Source organism: Talpa occidentalis, unplaced genomic scaffold (genome assembly GCF_014898055.3).
Source record: "Talpa occidentalis isolate TD23 unplaced genomic scaffold, MPIMG_talOcc4v2.1 talOcc4.6, whole genome shotgun sequence".
Taxonomy (NCBI): domain Eukaryota; kingdom Metazoa; phylum Chordata; class Mammalia; order Eulipotyphla; family Talpidae; genus Talpa; species Talpa occidentalis.
This window is the reverse complement of record NW_023604972.1, coordinates 21451660-21468466: the sequence shown is the minus strand read 5'-3', so window position 1 is coordinate 21468466 and position 16807 is coordinate 21451660. Positions and strand designations below refer to the sequence as shown.

The 16807-nt window shown below is 35.8% G+C and overlaps 1 protein-coding gene across 1 annotated transcript in view; it reads left to right on the top strand.

The window, feature by feature from the left end:
* Positions 1–267: 267 nt before the first annotated feature.
* Positions 268–16807, top strand: part of TMEM156 (transmembrane protein 156) — a 29907-nt gene continuing 13367 nt past the window's right edge. The window contains exons 1-4 of the mRNA XM_037529929.2: positions 268–399; positions 9195–9461; positions 10556–10816; positions 13727–13846. Of these exons, the coding sequence (XP_037385826.1) occupies positions 312–399; positions 9195–9461; positions 10556–10816; positions 13727–13846 (736 nt within the window). The 5' untranslated portion in view covers positions 268–311. The remainder of the gene's footprint in view (positions 400–9194; positions 9462–10555; positions 10817–13726; positions 13847–16807) is intronic.

Genomic DNA, 16807 nt, shown 5'->3' with positions numbered 1-16807 from the left:
TTGGTAAACATGGAAAAATAGCTTCATATGTAGATGAAGACAAGACCCCTTTTTTTCTTGCAATCTTTTATTTTTCTCATTTAGAAGATAGTTTGAAAGCATTTTTTAGAAGGTGGTTTTCTTAATGGAAAGTGACTCAAAATGAAGAAGTCTCAGTTCAGGCTTTTTTTTTTTTTTTAAATCTTACCCAAAAGGAAGTGAGTGTGTCTACATTTCATAAACTTACAGTTCCACCGAGATGAAATTTAAAGCAGGAAGAAACATGCCACCAATACACTTGATGGGAACATGTTGCATCATGTAAAATAGATATGACAAAAACAGTCCTTCTTAAATTCCTTCTTGCAGTAGTGATTACATTCATTTTAATTTTGCCAGAATATTTCAAGACACCAAAAGGTGAGTATATAATTTATCTTTTCTTTTTCTAGTTAAAAAAATTATGTCAGCTAATGGTTACAGGAAAGATCCTCTTTCTGGATACCCGCTACACAGACTGAAGTTCTTTATTGGAAAAAGTAATAAAATGAGATTGCAATTTTAGTTGACCACTACATAGCACAGTAACCTTATTCATTGTATTTGTGTTGCAAACAGTATGAAATGAAAACCTAAAGTGAAATATTTAAATCTGTAGTCTAGATTTCAAACATTGAGTTTATAGCAACTTCAGCACATGCTTATATTTCTTGAAACAGTTTCTTTCAGACAGTTTCTTTCAAACATTTTCAGGTATGCTTTTACATTCTGGAATTACTTTACAAAAAAAGTTAACATTTATTATATTAAAACTGCTTGAATTTCCTCCACTACAACTATTTTACCCAAATAATTTACTGTCACTGTTTAAAAAGTGAGTAATTAGATACTGTATTCCAAAATAAAATTAAATGAGTGCAAATTTAAGCAGGTGTATGTATGTATGTACATATTTGAAACTAGAGAAAAAAATAACAAAATTAACTGGATTTTTCTAAAAAATATGATTGCTGAAACCTTGAGTAGAAAAATGAACAGGTGAAAATTAAAACTATTTTTATATGTCAGTAAAAAATTTGAAGATATTTTGTTTTGGATGGTAATTGTGTTCCCTAGCATTTAATAAGAAAAAAAAAGTAAGAGGAAAATACTGTATTTTATTATTAAAAAGTTATTATTAATTTGATTAAAATCAGAGAAAAGGTTATATTTGCTGCCTGCTGTGGTGGTTATTGTTGCATATACATGATGCTAAAATGACCAAAAGGAATATTTTTGGTAATTATATTTGATGGCCTATAGCAATGATTCTTTTAATGTTGCATCTACATTGTGTGAAGTTGCCAGATAAAATATTTTTGATAAATAGACCCTATGACTGCACTTTTGTGAACAACTGAAATTTTCTAATTTCTCTTGGCTATCTGGCATCATATTGCTTGGATTAAGTAATCATAGCACATGTGTTTTATTCTTGATTTCATGACTGAAAATATAAAAAGAATAGCTAAAATTGGAATACAGATAATCTATTCTGGGTTGAGAGTAAGCTCATTTAGTGGTTGCCTAAGTAGGTCATATAAATGTACCTAACACCTCCAAAAAATCAGATTGGAACTAAAAGCTGAGTAACTAGCCTGGAAAGTAATAAAAAAATTATTTGCTAACTATTGGTTAGTGCTTCATGAGAACTGGTGACTACAGGAGCTTACTAAAATTTTTCTTTTTTAAGCATATGTCATTTGACAATATTGAACATCACTGAAAATGATTTTTGTTGTTAGTTTCATAACTAATTATATGCAGAATCTCCCAATATGCCTTTGTAGCTCTCCCAAACTTAAAATAGCTATTTCTCTTTTCCTAGTTCAAGAACACCATAGATATTTCCTCAAATTCTTTCTGGGTTGATTTACTTGGGAATTTTGCTTTAAAGGAACATTCCTTGGGGTCAACAAGCAACAATGTTTGAAAACCACCATCTTATCCTTATGTCATTTTGTGTTTGAATGAATTTTCACGGTACCACCATAAATGAAAAGTTGATTATTAGGCAAAAGATTTTATACATGAAATAGTGTAATCAGAATGCTCTGTATTTTATAATGGTTTATGGGTCACTAACAAGAAGTTTCCTAGAGCCTCCTTTTATATGTTATATATTATATTCGTCAAACTAAAGGCATGTAGTTCATTTGCTTTTATATTTCAATATTTTTTTTATCATAGTAACAGTTGCCTTATGAAATAAGTTAACCAGTGTATTTCATACAGTTCAATGTCTGGTAAAATCATTTAGATGATAAGTTAAGATGGTTTTAACCTTGAGATTTTCCTGGGTAGTCTTATCTGCCCAATCACTTCCTTGTGTCTTTTTTTTTTCATTTTTTCATATGTCCTATTCACTTTAATTTCTTAAGATAAATATTATAAAGTGATTTTTTCCTTATAAATTATTCACTGATACCCTGTCTTTAACATATCAAATGAATTTCAAAGGAAATCTCAACAAGGAATAATGTATTCATGAGGTTTAATAGATTTGATTTCAAAATAATAAACTCTCTGAAGGCCCAAGTTAAAAATAGAGCACTGTGTTTGATCATTTTTCATCAAGAATGTATTTGAGTCTCTGAATAATCATTAGCTGGAATATTCAATTATCATAATTATACAGTATGAGCTATTTAGTCTAACTTTACCAAGGAAGGGCAACTTCTCCACTGGTGGTTTGGGACTTGTAATGAGTTTACATTGTTACACAGTGGCATGCTACCTTACTCTAACTTTCAGTTTATTTGAAAGGTAGCGTATATGAAGGTATAGTAGCTAATAGAATGGTTTCATACACTGACACTGCACGTAGATAAAGGAATGGATATATTTTGATTCAGAGCTTCTTGTAGTTCAGGGAGCTGGGTTTCTCCCAGAAAAGACATTTTGCTAACGGTTAAAAGTAGTTAAGAGAGAGGGAGAGCAGGTTAACTCATATATTAATACATCTTAGTGTTCTCTTATTTTTTCACTTATGTGTAATGTCTACCTCTGCCAGAACCTGGGACTACAAAAATGAAAGCAAAGTCTTTCTTTCTTCAAGAAGTTTTAAGTCAGGGGAAGGCTCTCTGAAAAATAACTAAGGACAATACTATAATCACTAACATAGCAATGTAAGAAAGATGGGATGGGAATGTAGAAGTGGCTTCCAGGCTTCCCTGGTCAGGATATTCCTTACGTTCTCCTTTGCAAAGAGAAATAACAACTGTCAGTTCTAATGAGCACTTCCTCACGTGCTTGTAGAAGTACTTTCTAAAAAAAAATTATTGATTTCAAATAAATGTACTCATATTAATACCTCAGAAGCTCTTGAAACCAGAAATTGCAGTGAGTATACAAGTGATTTGTGGCAATGCAGGACAGGAATAGCACAGATGAAAACACCTCAAGCCTAATTTTATCTGACTGTTTTGCCTTCCTCACTTACTTTTAAGAGCCAACTGACATAAACTATGTTTACCAGTTTTCACTTCCCTTCTATTTCACACTTTCTGATGGAAATGGTAGTATAATGAAAAGTGAAATGGAAGGAAACAACAGATAAAGGAATTTAAAATACTTATAAACTATAAGATAAACACTGACATATGAGTATATGTTTACTTATGTTTCTATTATGAAGGACAGTGTTATCAAAGTTAACTGCAGTTAACTTGCTCAGCAGTGTTCTCTTCATTTTCAAAAATGGACAATTTGTTTTCTTCTTATTGACTGGCTCATTAATATTTTAATCAGTAGTGTCCAATAAGGCATGGCACATAGTTTTATAACTATTTAATAAAACATGAATTTAATAAATACTTATGCATGGACCAGGTACCATGCCAACTATTTTCATAAAATAACTCACCTTAACACATTGACTATTTCAACTCATTCATCGTGAAGCACCATTCTCAAGAGAGATTATTTGGAAAATTATCTGAAAGAAGAAATAAAACTAGATGAGTAAATTTTCTTGTTCTAAGATTTTACCTCTTACTGAACTTTCTGTATCTTTACAGTTTTAAAATGGCTAGCAATATACACAATTTATTTTTAAGTATATACAAATATATATATTTTTTTAGATTTATTTATTTTTTATTTATTTATACAAGCACTGGGTACAGTCAGAAGCGTGGGAGGGTGAGAGAATTCACCAGAGCCAGAGCGGGGAGCAGAGCAGGCAGAAGGACCGAAGTACACTGCTGAGGGGAGCAGCGGGCGGCAGGAGAGGTCTGCGCGCCATGTGGGACCCTCCTCTAGTGGCCAGGGAGCAGCCGGGGATCGAACCAGCGCTGCAGAGACTGCGGGCAGCTTCGCAACCCAGCGCTCAACCGCTGCCCTATATACAAATATTTTTACAAATATATTTTAGATGCTATAGGCAGGCAAAAAACACTGCTGCATGTAATAAATAATGCTTTTCATTACTCTGGCAGTATTTGCCTCCTTTCCCAGGTAATAATACCAGCAACCCTTGCTTGAGATACTCTCTGTTTCATTGCATTGGTAGATAGATGATCTCTTTGTGGATCTTTTCTGTTCTCATAGAAAAAATGACTTGCTCTGAAACATTAATGTGGTGTTATATTTTTCACTTACTACAGCACTTATTTTCTATATAATTTACATATTTATTGTGTGTATATTTTTTGTCTGTATATTTTTGTTGTCTGTTCCCCCAATAGAATGTAAGCCAATGAAAATGAGGTTTTGTTTGTTTTATTCATATTTTAATTCCTATCACATCAAAAGGCACTCAATGAATGTTTGTTGATTGCGTGAATTTTCTGAGTCATATTGTAAAGGAAATAAAAAGAAAATACCATTGAAGGCAGCATTTCTCATCTGCTCCTCACAATCATCATTTTTAGGCAGACCAGGCATTTATCTTCCTCTTATATTTGTGAAACAACATTTTTAATCACAAACCTAAAACTTTTAGGTTGTGCAGTCTGTAAAACTTTTACGTAAAGTTACAAATCTCTTTACCTTGAGTCATTTTCTTACTATTTTTCTTCATGTGGGATTTCATAATAGGCATTTACTTCCCTTGTTTTGATAAGTAAAAACAACAATCTTTTTTCTTATGTTCCAAACTGACCATTCACATGCTGCTACCATAAGTTAGAAGTAACCCAAAACTTTGCCCTTTATCTATGGAAATATTTTAAATTGTCTTCCCCGAATTCTATGAATGAATCCATATCCTATCTAGACTTCCTATTTCTGATCAGGCAAACTTCATGGATGTAGCATCCATATGTGACATGCCCCTCTTACCCACTAAATACCTTCAACTGTTGCATTGACAATGGAATCATAATTGTTTGAGCTGTTGAAATTGATATAATTTTTATTCCTTCACAGAGGCAGACTTGTGACTAAAGGGAAGCAACATGTTAACCAATGTCTGTAAAGCAGAAGCTAAGCCATAAGCTCTCTCCTATCCTGAAAGCTTTTTAAAAAAATTTCAATTATTTATTTATTTAAATAATTTATTTTTATTTTATACGTTTTCTACATCATTTTCTATCCTGAAAGCTTTTATTTAACTTAATTTTATTTTATTGAGGGAACTGGTTTACAACGCCGTATGTGATTCGGAGGCATAGGATCACACCTCCTGCAGCTTGTATTTTCAAATTGTTGAATCATGCTACATAATAGCCAATCATGATGATAGATCTTTAGAAACATTTGGGTATGTTTTGCTTTGGCAATGATTTATTTTATTTTAAGCTTTATTTATTTATACATATAAGAACTGGGGTACAGGCCAGAGGTGCGGGGGATGAGAGGATTCACCAGAGACAGAGTGGGGAACAGAACAGGCAGATCTATTGGAACACATTGCTGAGGATAGCAGCAGACAAGACAAGAGAGGTCTATTGCACCATATGTGGGTTAGCTCCCTGGCAGGCTGGGTATCGAACTCATGCTGCACAGGCTGTGGATAGCTTCACAGTGCTGTGCTGACCCCCTTGCTCCACCAGGAAGGCCCCTTGGCTATGACTTTTTTTAAAGGCTTAATTTACACGCAATAAAATGGCAAGATCTTAAGTATTTATAGTAATGGATTTTGACAGTGGTATGTACCTATGGAAGTACCATCCCACACAAGATACAGGCTTTCATCACTCCCAGTTAGATTCTCTTGCTCTTTCCTGTCAAATCTCCTCCCACTCCAAAGGCTACTCTCTGACTTGTGTCACTATGGTTTTGTCCCTTCGTCATATGAATGGAAGCATCACACAGAATATACTTTTGGTCTGACTTTAGCTTGGCATAATGTTTCTGAGATTCTACTATGTTATTGAGTATATCAGCAGTTTTTCTTTTTCTTGCTAAGTAGTCCATTGTAAATATACAGCACATCTGTCCATACATTCCTTGGGTTGTTTCCAGTTTTGAGCTATTATAAATATGCTGTAATGAACATTCTTGTATAAATCTTTGCATGAACATGTTTTTATTTCCACTGGGGTAACTAGTGGTGGAATAGCTGAGTATATTTAATCTTACAAGAAACCCCAAGTACTTCTCCAAAAACAATTGCATCAGCTATATTTCTAATGACAAAAGTTTCTTATTTTCTCTAGTATATATTTAATATACTGGAGCAAAAATATTTGAAATATGCATCATCTGAAATAATCTAAGCTTTTGCCAAAGTTCTGACAACTAGTTAACAGTATTGAGTATTGAGAAAATATGATTTGACATAGAGTAGTTTCTGGAGCTCCTAATATTTGTCAACAAAAGGTTTATTATAAATTTTCACTTATTTCTAAAGATCAAGAGGTAGTTGAGACTTCTGTTCTTGTAGTTATACCCTGAAGAATACTCTTGGTACAAAGTATCTAAAAAATGTGGTAAAATATATTAAAAACTTGAAACATACATAGTTGAACTGGAGTAATTCTGGAATACATTTCCATGTCTGGGAGTGAGATTTAAGATATCTGGTCCCCAGCAATATTAATGGCAGTGTTTAAATTCATAAATCCTTGTTTATGGGGGTGAGAATCTAGTCCACCTCATAACAAAAAGGATTGAGCAGAATTCACTTATTAAAATTATACCAGGTAAGGATATGTCCTCTATTTCTTTTCGGATTGGATTATTTAAAGCTAAGATTTAAAAGCCATTTAAAAAATGAACTCATAGTCAAATGTAAAGGGTTTATCATTAATTCTAAAAAGTCCAGTTGGTCACTTATTAGATAAGAAGATTGTGGTGTTGACTATAAACATTTCTCTATCTCCCTTTTAGGTCACATTATATGAATATAAGTTGCAGAAGTTGAAAATCCCATAAAATGATAAATGTCAGTGTGAGAAAAATTGAAAGAGGGCAAGAAATGTCTTTTCATGTCTTTTAATAATATAAAAAAGTGAAACATTATAGAGTTCCATCAGGTAGTACATTTCTATCTTCTTCCTAAGACTTTATTATTTTAAACAGTCTTTTAGAAAAGTAGTTATAATTTGATTACAACTTTGTTTATAAATCTACTAGCATTGCAGAATTATGTATTTGAGTAAAATTCCAATTCTCCCCCCACCCAAGCACCTTTATAACAACTCAAATAAGATTTTTTTTTAAAACTGGAAATCGCATGTGAATTATTATAGAAGAAATTTAAAATGTAGAAGGATGACAAATAAGCCTTTATTTTGTTAAATAGTAGAAATATAATAATTAATAATTAAGTACTGGAGAATTACTATTAAAACAAAAAATTCACAAACTGAAAAAAATGTTTTAATATCAATCAGTAACTAGATTTTCTTTTAAGTTTGAACCAAGGTCTATGATTGGGAGTAATCATTCTAAAAAATGAAGTAATTGTTTCATTGTGATCCACATTATATAAAAAATTTTTAAAAATTATGCTTATAATATGAGTGATGGTAGGGAAAGCCACATAGAGGTGGAATTGAACATGTCAGTTATTTTCTCTTGTTTAGCAAAGCGATTATCTGACTAGAAATATCTGAAAGGGAAGCTTCCTATTCCCTAGTTGATTACTGCTGCTAAACAGGGATTCCCAATTTTTTTAAAGGTGAGTTTTAATTATTTGTGTGAATTCAGTCATAGATAATCCTATCCTAAATGAAGGATGAACTTTTAATTTTTACTTTGGAATATGAGTTTAACTTTTAAATAACTTGGGCCTCCCTGGTGGCGCAAGGGGTCAGGCACCGCACTATGAAGCAATCCGCAGCCTCTGCAGCACATGTTTGATCCCCGACCAGCCAGGGAGCGCCCCACATGGCACAGCAGACCTCTCCTATCTAGCCTGCTGCTCCCCTCAGCAGTGTATTTCAGTCATTCTGCCTGTTCTGTTTCCCACTCTGTCTCTGGTGAATCCTCTCACCCCCCACATCTCTGGCCTGTACCCCAGCTCTTGTAGGTATAAATAAATAAATCCTTAAAAAATTTTAAATAATTTATGTGTGTACACATTTTAAAAGTGTTTTCATCTGTATACCACTTTATGCTACTGCAACCCCATGAGGTTAGCAGGATCTAGAGTTATTATCTCTTGCTGATAGAAAGTGAGGTCTACCAGCAGTCGGAAGAGTAACAAGGAACACACATTCTCCTGTAGGAATTTCAGCAGAAGCAGACCCCATGGACACCTAGGTCAGACTGGTAAAACTGTTGTTGAACTTCTGGTCTCCAGAACTGTGCAAGAATAAGTTTCTCTTGTTTTAAATCACCAAGGATGTGGTAATTTGTTACAGCATCTCCAGGAAACAAATGCAGAGATACTATCTGAGTTTTCTATTCCATGTTTAACTTCATGCAAAGGACAGAATCTCTAGTTTGGAAAAGGTGAATTCAGAACAGATTTAGAGGAACCTAAGGTTTGAACATTAAGACATTGCTGGAAAAGAACATGGTTAAAATGCCAGGGTTTCTCAGCACTTGTCTTCAAGGACTTTTGTTCTCTGAAAACTAGGGAATGCCAATGAATTTCAAAAAGAAATATTTAAATGGAGTAGATATTGTTAATTCATGTAAAAATAATCTTATCACTAATAAATTGAAATATAATAAATACATCTAAGAAAAACTGGGAACTAATTATATACTTATTTGAATAAGAAAACTTCAAAGTTTCACAGGAAAGAAAGTGTTTTTTTTTTTTTTCTTTCCCTTTGCAGGAAACACATTGGAGTTATCATGCCTGGAAGTGTGTTTACAACCTAATTTCACCTATTCATTTCCCTTAAATTTTTCTTTGGTGACTTTTCTGCAACCAGCAAGGGAAAACCAGACTATTCTGGGAATCTTTCTAAATCATTCCAACTTTGAAAACTTCACCAGGATTTGCCAAGACATCACAAGAGAATTTAACACGTGCTGCTCATGTTTGGTTTGTGAGACCAAAGAAAACATAAACTTTCCTTCTCAGGGACCAACATCAAAAGGTAAAACCAATGGGAAAGAGAATAAGATTTATCAATGAAAAAATCACTTTATTTCTGTTAAGAAAGGTATTAATAATCTATTTCAATTTTAAGTCCAGTGGCACTGGATAATTGGTGCTGTGATTCTTCATAGAGGACTTACTTGTAGGAATTTGGGGAATTACTCATTCTTGGTTTACTTTGATTTACTAAAAAGAAAATATTCTATTCCTAAATACATCAACATTCTGTAATAATTCACAACACTTGATGGTTTAAGGATACTAAGCAGGCTCTCTTCAAAGGTAGTAAATTAAAAAACAATTATAAGTAAATCTGTGGTGTGTAAAATCAGACTTTGATTCCCAAAGGAGTTATTGAATCCTTGATGCATCTGTACCTGCTCCTGCCTAACATTTATCTACTGAGTGTGAATTGTGTTTTCACTTGTCTAACTATCCAATGAGACTTTTGAAGGTGGGGACTTTGTTCTCTACTGTATTACTAGATCTTAGCATAATGTGACATTAGGTACTCAATAAATATGTTTATTTAAAGAGTGAAAAAAATTAAAATATAACTAAACATTATCTGTAGTGCCAAACTGAACTCTGATTTTATCATGAGATCAGTATATATTATTCAATTCAATCAAATCCATTTGGATCATTGAGAAATTAAATAATTTATGTAAAGTCACAAATTAAACTGGTGGCCTCAAATTTATTTCTTATACCTATTCAGCAAGATAGCTTCCTGCATCACTCCATGTTAGCATTTTTTTACATTCTTCAAAATGGAAATTAGATTTCTTGGCATTGACTTTGAGCAAAGTACAATATGTATTGTTGAGACGCTTTGCAAATAGTCTGTGCCGCAAGTCACAGGAAATATCTGTATTTTCTCGGAGAGGCTCCAAGTCTATTGCAACTTGACTCTCACCTGCTTTTCATAATCTTAAATACTGAAAGCACTTAATCATTATTATTAGTTTAGGTTACATCTTGCTTCTACTTAAAAAAAAATAGGATTGAGGAGTTTTAGTTCTGAGTTGCATGTATTTTCTTACTATGTACTAATATTTTGCAAATAATATTGTCTTAATATCTTTCCAGTTCTTATCATGAGAGGATCAATGGAAGAGAATGAAAATGATTTTTACTCACCCTGCCAACATTTCAACTTCATTGTACCTCCTGTAGTTGACTACTTAGAGGAATATAACTTTACCTGTCATCTAAACACCCACACTAAAATGTCAGCAATCTTGGAGGAAGTTGCAATACAGAAAAAGTCTAGAAATCATACTTACAGAATTAAGGAATACCCAAATAATTGTATACACATTTATTTGCACCTGGAAAAGGATGCAAAAAGTAAGTATTATTTAAAATTACAAAAATTCTTGTTGAAGTAATATTGCATTATAACATCATGTAAGTTTCAGGTGCATTCATTATAAGTCAACATTTATATATAATATACTCCATTAAATTCACCACTGAAAATCCAATCCTATCGTTGACCATACAATTGACTTTTTTTTTTTTTTTTTTTTTTTGCTGATTTATCTACTCTTCCCAATTCCCTTCCATTTTTGGCAACTACTAATTTGGTCTTATAGTTGAGAAGTGTATTTTTAAGATTTATTTAATTAATTAACTCCTTTGGTTTCCCAATATGCCACATACAAGTGAAATTGTTGTCTTTTCTGGCTTATTTCACTAAGAACAACACTCTCTAGGTATATCCATGTTATCAAGATTTCATCAAAAAGTAAGTTTTAAAGGAAATTAGAAGGAAAAGAAGATTGGACAAGACACAAAATTAAATAAGAGATACCACATTAACTTTATTGCGAGTCAAATGATTGAAAAATTTATGGATGAAATAATATGAATGGAAAGAATGTTAATTCTTTTATCTGTTTAATTTTTTTTCAAAATGGGCTTTTCATGGGACCCAACTGAACCATTTATGGTTGTGATTTGAGGGTCACTAAAAAGGTCCTTTGCCCCAGAATACTTGTGGACATACCGATTAGCTTGGGTATTAAAGGGTGAAATATATTTTTAAATATAAAAAAGTTCCATTTACATTGTGATGTGCTATTAATTATATATTGAATTGATATGTTATCTTAGAGCTAAGATCTAGGCCTGGATTGAATGGAACTTTTTTTTTTTTTTTTTGTGGGACCCTCGCCCAGTGGCCGGGGATTGAACTGGTGCTGCAGAGGCTGCAGGCAGCCTCGCAACCCAGCGCTCAGCTGCTGCGCCACCAGGGGAGGCCCTGTATGGAACTTCTGATGCAATACAATGAGCTAGGTGGGGTGTAGATTAGGCTCTGTGTGTCACTGAATAAATGAATGAAGAGAAGATAAGAGACTAAAAGACAAAACTTATACATATCTTAATTCTGTTTATTAGCTTCCTCATTGCACTGTCCTGAATTATCACAATTAGTCCTTTTTTTCTAGGCAGTATGCTCCTACATCACCTAAAAACCTACTCTTGAAAAACATTTTTTAATATCATCACTATGAGTGCCTGCAGTGAGCTAAGTATGCAGTGTGCTGGCCAGGCATTGGGGGCATAGAAAAATTAATGTAAACCACTCAGCTGGATAGATGCTGTAGTAGTCACTTACTGTGCCTTTTGATATAGTGGACATATGCCTTAGAATGTTATTCTAAAGCCCAATGGTTTTTAAGGTAATTATTTTAAAAATATAATGCTTATTTTATTTATTTATTTTTAAAATTTATTTATTTATTTATACAAGCACTGGGTACAGTCAGAAGTGCGGGAGGGTGAGAGAATTCACCAGAGCCAGAGCGGGGAGCAGAGCAGGCAGAAGGACCGAAGTACACTGCTGAGGGGAGCAGCGGGCGGCAGGAGAGGTCTGCGCGCCATGTGGGACCCTTGCTGGTGGCGGGGGATTGAACGGCACTGCAGAGGCTGCGGGCAGCTTCGCAGCACAGCGCTCAACCACTGCGCCACCAGGGGAGGCCCTATAATGCTTATTTTAAAGCAAATACAAATACATAATATGTATGTATTTTAAAAGTAAAATAAAAGACTTCAAAGAAATTTTTTTTCTGTGAATTGGTTTGTCCATGGTCCTGCAGCCTCTACAATGAGGAGATATTTCAAGGGGTGTGTGTGTGTTTGTGTGTGTGGGCAGGGAGGGTGAGCTAATAGCTGAACAGAGGGGCAGAAGTGAGGTTGGAAGGTAGGTTCTGGAGAGGCTGCATAAAGTTGGCAATTATGATGTAATCTTGTTACAGGACAGCCCTGATATAAAACGTATTCCCGATATAAAACGGGTTGCCTGGCGGTGGGTCCTCACCAGCGCTTGAAAGGAACTTAATACTCCACTGTAGGCACACACAAAAGGTTAATAAAAGATTTATTATTAAATAGGGAAGGGGAAGGGGAAATGAGGAAATGTATAACTCAGGGAGAAAAGTGGGAGATAAAGTCTTAAATGTGTCCTACCCCATCCGCCGATCTGGAATCCCAAATGGCACTCTGAGAGCTGGCCGCCAGCCACCATTGGTGATGCCAGGAGGAGAGAGAGAGAGAGAGAGAGAGAGAGAGAGAGAGAGAGAGAGAGAGAGAGAGAGAGAGAACACCCCAAGGCCCAGGTGTCTGGTTTTATACCAAACCTGGCTGCTTAACCCCACCCTCAGGTCCCAGCCACCTTCCCTTTGGTGGTGATGGGATTTGTCTTTCCCAATGTCTTGATGGCTTTGGTCTGGAGTGGGGGTGGGGTCCACAAAGCCTGTATGGATTAGCTCAGGACATCCTTTCCCCCTAACAATCTTGAGAGATAAAAAAAAAAATTGGATTATAGATATGAAAATATCTATTTCAACGTCCATTTATGTACCCATTTGACTGCTCCATTTTTCTTAGTTGCTTGATCCAGGGTCAAAATTGTTAATTACAATGGGCTCTGATTCAGGGACTTTACTATATTGTGGTCTTAACCTTGTGATTCCAGGTTCGTGAACTAACATTGCCTGACTAACATTGCCGCAAGTGAAATTTATTCTAATTTTTGTGATTAAATGAATCCCTAAAAGCTACCTGCTCAAGTTTCTCATTTAATACAACAGGAAAGAATTCAGGAGAACAAGCAGCTCTGTAACAGTGAGGATTAGCCATTCAGCTTTTTAGTTAAGGGCAGAATAGGAAATAGAACCAACCTACACCATCACATAGCCCCTTATCTGTTGCCTCACTTTTTTTGTATCTTTATAGTATATTTTTTCCTTGCAGATTTCATCTGTTCCATGAAGATCACTTGGTATGCTTTAGTTCTATCAGTTTTTATATTTTTGTTCATCGTCACTATCCACAAAATACTTGAAGGCCACAGGAGAGCGAGGAAGTGGCAGAGTAAGTATTGAGAAAAAAATTGGTTATCGGGATAATACATGAAGTGTCTTAATTACAGATTTAAGTTGTTTTAAAATTCACATTACCTTTTATTAAATGCCTACTGTGTGTAAGCTGTGATCCAAAGAAGATAAGCATAAATACCACAGAGGGCCAGGAGTTCATTGACTGGAGGTTGAGCCTGAGCTTACTGGAAGTGGGGGTTGAAGAGAGCTAGTGGAATGGGGATTAGTAAAGCAGAATTTCAGTTAGAATTTGAGCAGAATAACTCTAGATGGTGAGTATGAGTGAGAGTCATCTTTAAAATTTGTCAGTAGTATTTGGTTAGGCAGAGCAAAAATGTGTAATTGGAAATCAGGACGACAGGGTGTCTCGTTTGGATGCATGGCTTGGGATGAAAAAGAGTCCAAGTGAATTAGAACAATGAGAAGCCTAGAGGGGCTACACTGAAGAAACCCCTCTAAGGAGGTTGGATCAAAGTGCAGCCCCATTCCAAGGACATCTTGTATTTATTTAGAATCAAGTGGAAGATAAAAAGTCAAAGCAGCAAGAAGGCATAGACTGGAAGTTCAGGGAAAGAGTCAGCAGAGGCCTTAGGGTTTTTGCTAATCTAAGTATAACATCTATTGCTGATTTCAACACATGCTGCTTTCAGCATATATAGTTCCTCACACCAGGACTTTGCCCTGAGAGTTTCCTTATCTCAGACTTTCTCTTTTTGTATTATTGGTGAAGGGCACAGAAAAGTCAAGGCAAAGACACAGAATAATCCAAGCTCCCACAGCAGAGACAATATTAAAAATATTTAACAACTATTAAAACACAGGCATTTACCTATCAAAATGGACACCGGCTGTAAACTATTGGTGTACACCTGTGTACACTAGGAATCCTGGCGTTCACCTGTGCACACACTGACTGAAGAGCAGGCCATAGGAACAGTCCACAGTATGAGTAGTGGTCTCTTAGAGGCAGGATAAAGTGTGAATGATAATAAGCTGTGGAGACAGGTGGACTCAGGTTAGAATCCTAGTTGTAGCACTCACTGGTCATGTGACTTTGAGTAAGTTCCTATACCTAAGTGTTTCTTTTCTTCTTTGTAAAACAAGAATAATCACAGGGTTGAGGTAAGGATTGAAATAAAGAGATTATGTAAGAAGTTTAACAAAGTGCCTAGTTTTCAATAAAAGATAGCACTATGGGGCAGTTGGATTATTTCCCAAGGCTGTTAGATTTGCTGCTAGGTTAGAGTGAAGGTGCATTAATTCTTTGGGTTACATATGTGCTGCAGACATTTCTGAGAGCAGTTTTATTTTAAATTTTTAAAAATATTTATTTATTTATGCATACAAGAACTGGGGTACAGACCAAGAGGTGGTGGGGGGTGAAGAGATTCACCAGAGACTGAGTGGGGAACAGAACAGGCAGAATGACTGCAGTGCACTGCTGAGGGGAGCAGTGGGCGAGACAGGAGAGGTCTGCTGCACCATGTGGGTAGCTCCCTGGCCAGGGATTGAACTCGTGCTTCAATGGCTGTGGATAGCTTCATAGGTTGCATCTTAACCCCTTGCACCACCAGGGAGGCCCTTTTATTTTAAATTTAAAAAAAAAATTATTTATTAATGCATCAAAGAGCTGGGGTGGAGGCCAGAGTTATGTGTGTGGGGGGCTTGGAGTGAGAGAATTCACCAGAGACAGAATGGGGAGCAGAACTGGCGGACCTACTGAAATACACTGCTAAGGGGAGCAGCAGGCAAGACAGAAGAGGTCTGCTGTGCCATATGTGGTTTAGCTCCCTGGCCAGGGATGGAACTCAGGCCATAGTGGTGACAGTGTGATAGTGCTAAGACTTAAACCCCAAGCCACCAGAGAGGCCCCTGAGAGCACTTTATATCAATTCTTGACCTTGCTATGCTAGTATATAAGGTTCTTAATGCATTTGTTAATAATATTATCAATATTGTATATTTATAGAATAACTGTTTTCAGAGAACTTTCATAAGTTTTTACTAGATTTTCACAATATGTAAATAGGGTATGTGCTATTATTTTAATTCTTTTTTTTTTTAAAGATTATTTATTTATACAAGCACTGGGTACAGTCAGAAGCACGGGAGGGTGAGAAAATTCACCAGAGCCAGAGCGGGGAACAGAACAGGCAGACTGACAAAATACACTGCTGAGGGGAGCAGCGGGCACGGCAGGAGAGGTCTGTCGCGCCATGTGGGACCCTCACCCCGCGGCTGGGGATCAAACCGGCGCTGCAGAGGCTGTGGGCAGCTTCACAACCCAGTGCTCAACTGCTGCGCCACCGGGTAGGCCCTTATTTTAATTTCATAGATGAAAAAAAAAAAAAAAACACAACAACTGAGTGTCAGAGAGGGCAAGTGTTTTGCCCAAAGTTATGTAGTTAATAAAATGTCATAATTAAGACCAGGGTCTTTCAAGCTTGACAGTTATATTCTTTTAAATAAATGTTATGGTTGTGAGTTTCTGGATCTATTCTTAATGTATAATTTCATACTAAAAAAGAGAGATAACAGCTGATAGAGGGCCTCCCCAGTGGCGTAGAGCTTGAGCGCTGGGTTGCAAATCTCCCCTCAGCTCTGCAGTGCCGGTTTGATCCCTGGGCACGGGGTGAGGGTCTCTGGCTACGGGGTGAGGGCCCCATATGGTGCGCAGACCTCTCCTGCCGCCCGCTGCTCCCCTCAGCAGTGTACTTCGGTCCTTCTGCCTGCTCTGCTCTCCGCTCCGGCTCTGGTGAATTCTCTCACCCTCCCGTGCTTCTGACTGTATCCAGTGCTTGTATAAATAAATAATCTGTAAAAAAAAAAAAAAAAAGCCAATAGAAAAAAGTGTCTAGAAAGAGACCAGTAGTGGAGAATGACCTTAAGTTCTTATGAACATCTATCCATATGACAGGCTTAGTGGCTTTCAAAGTTTTGCCTTATAAATCCAAGC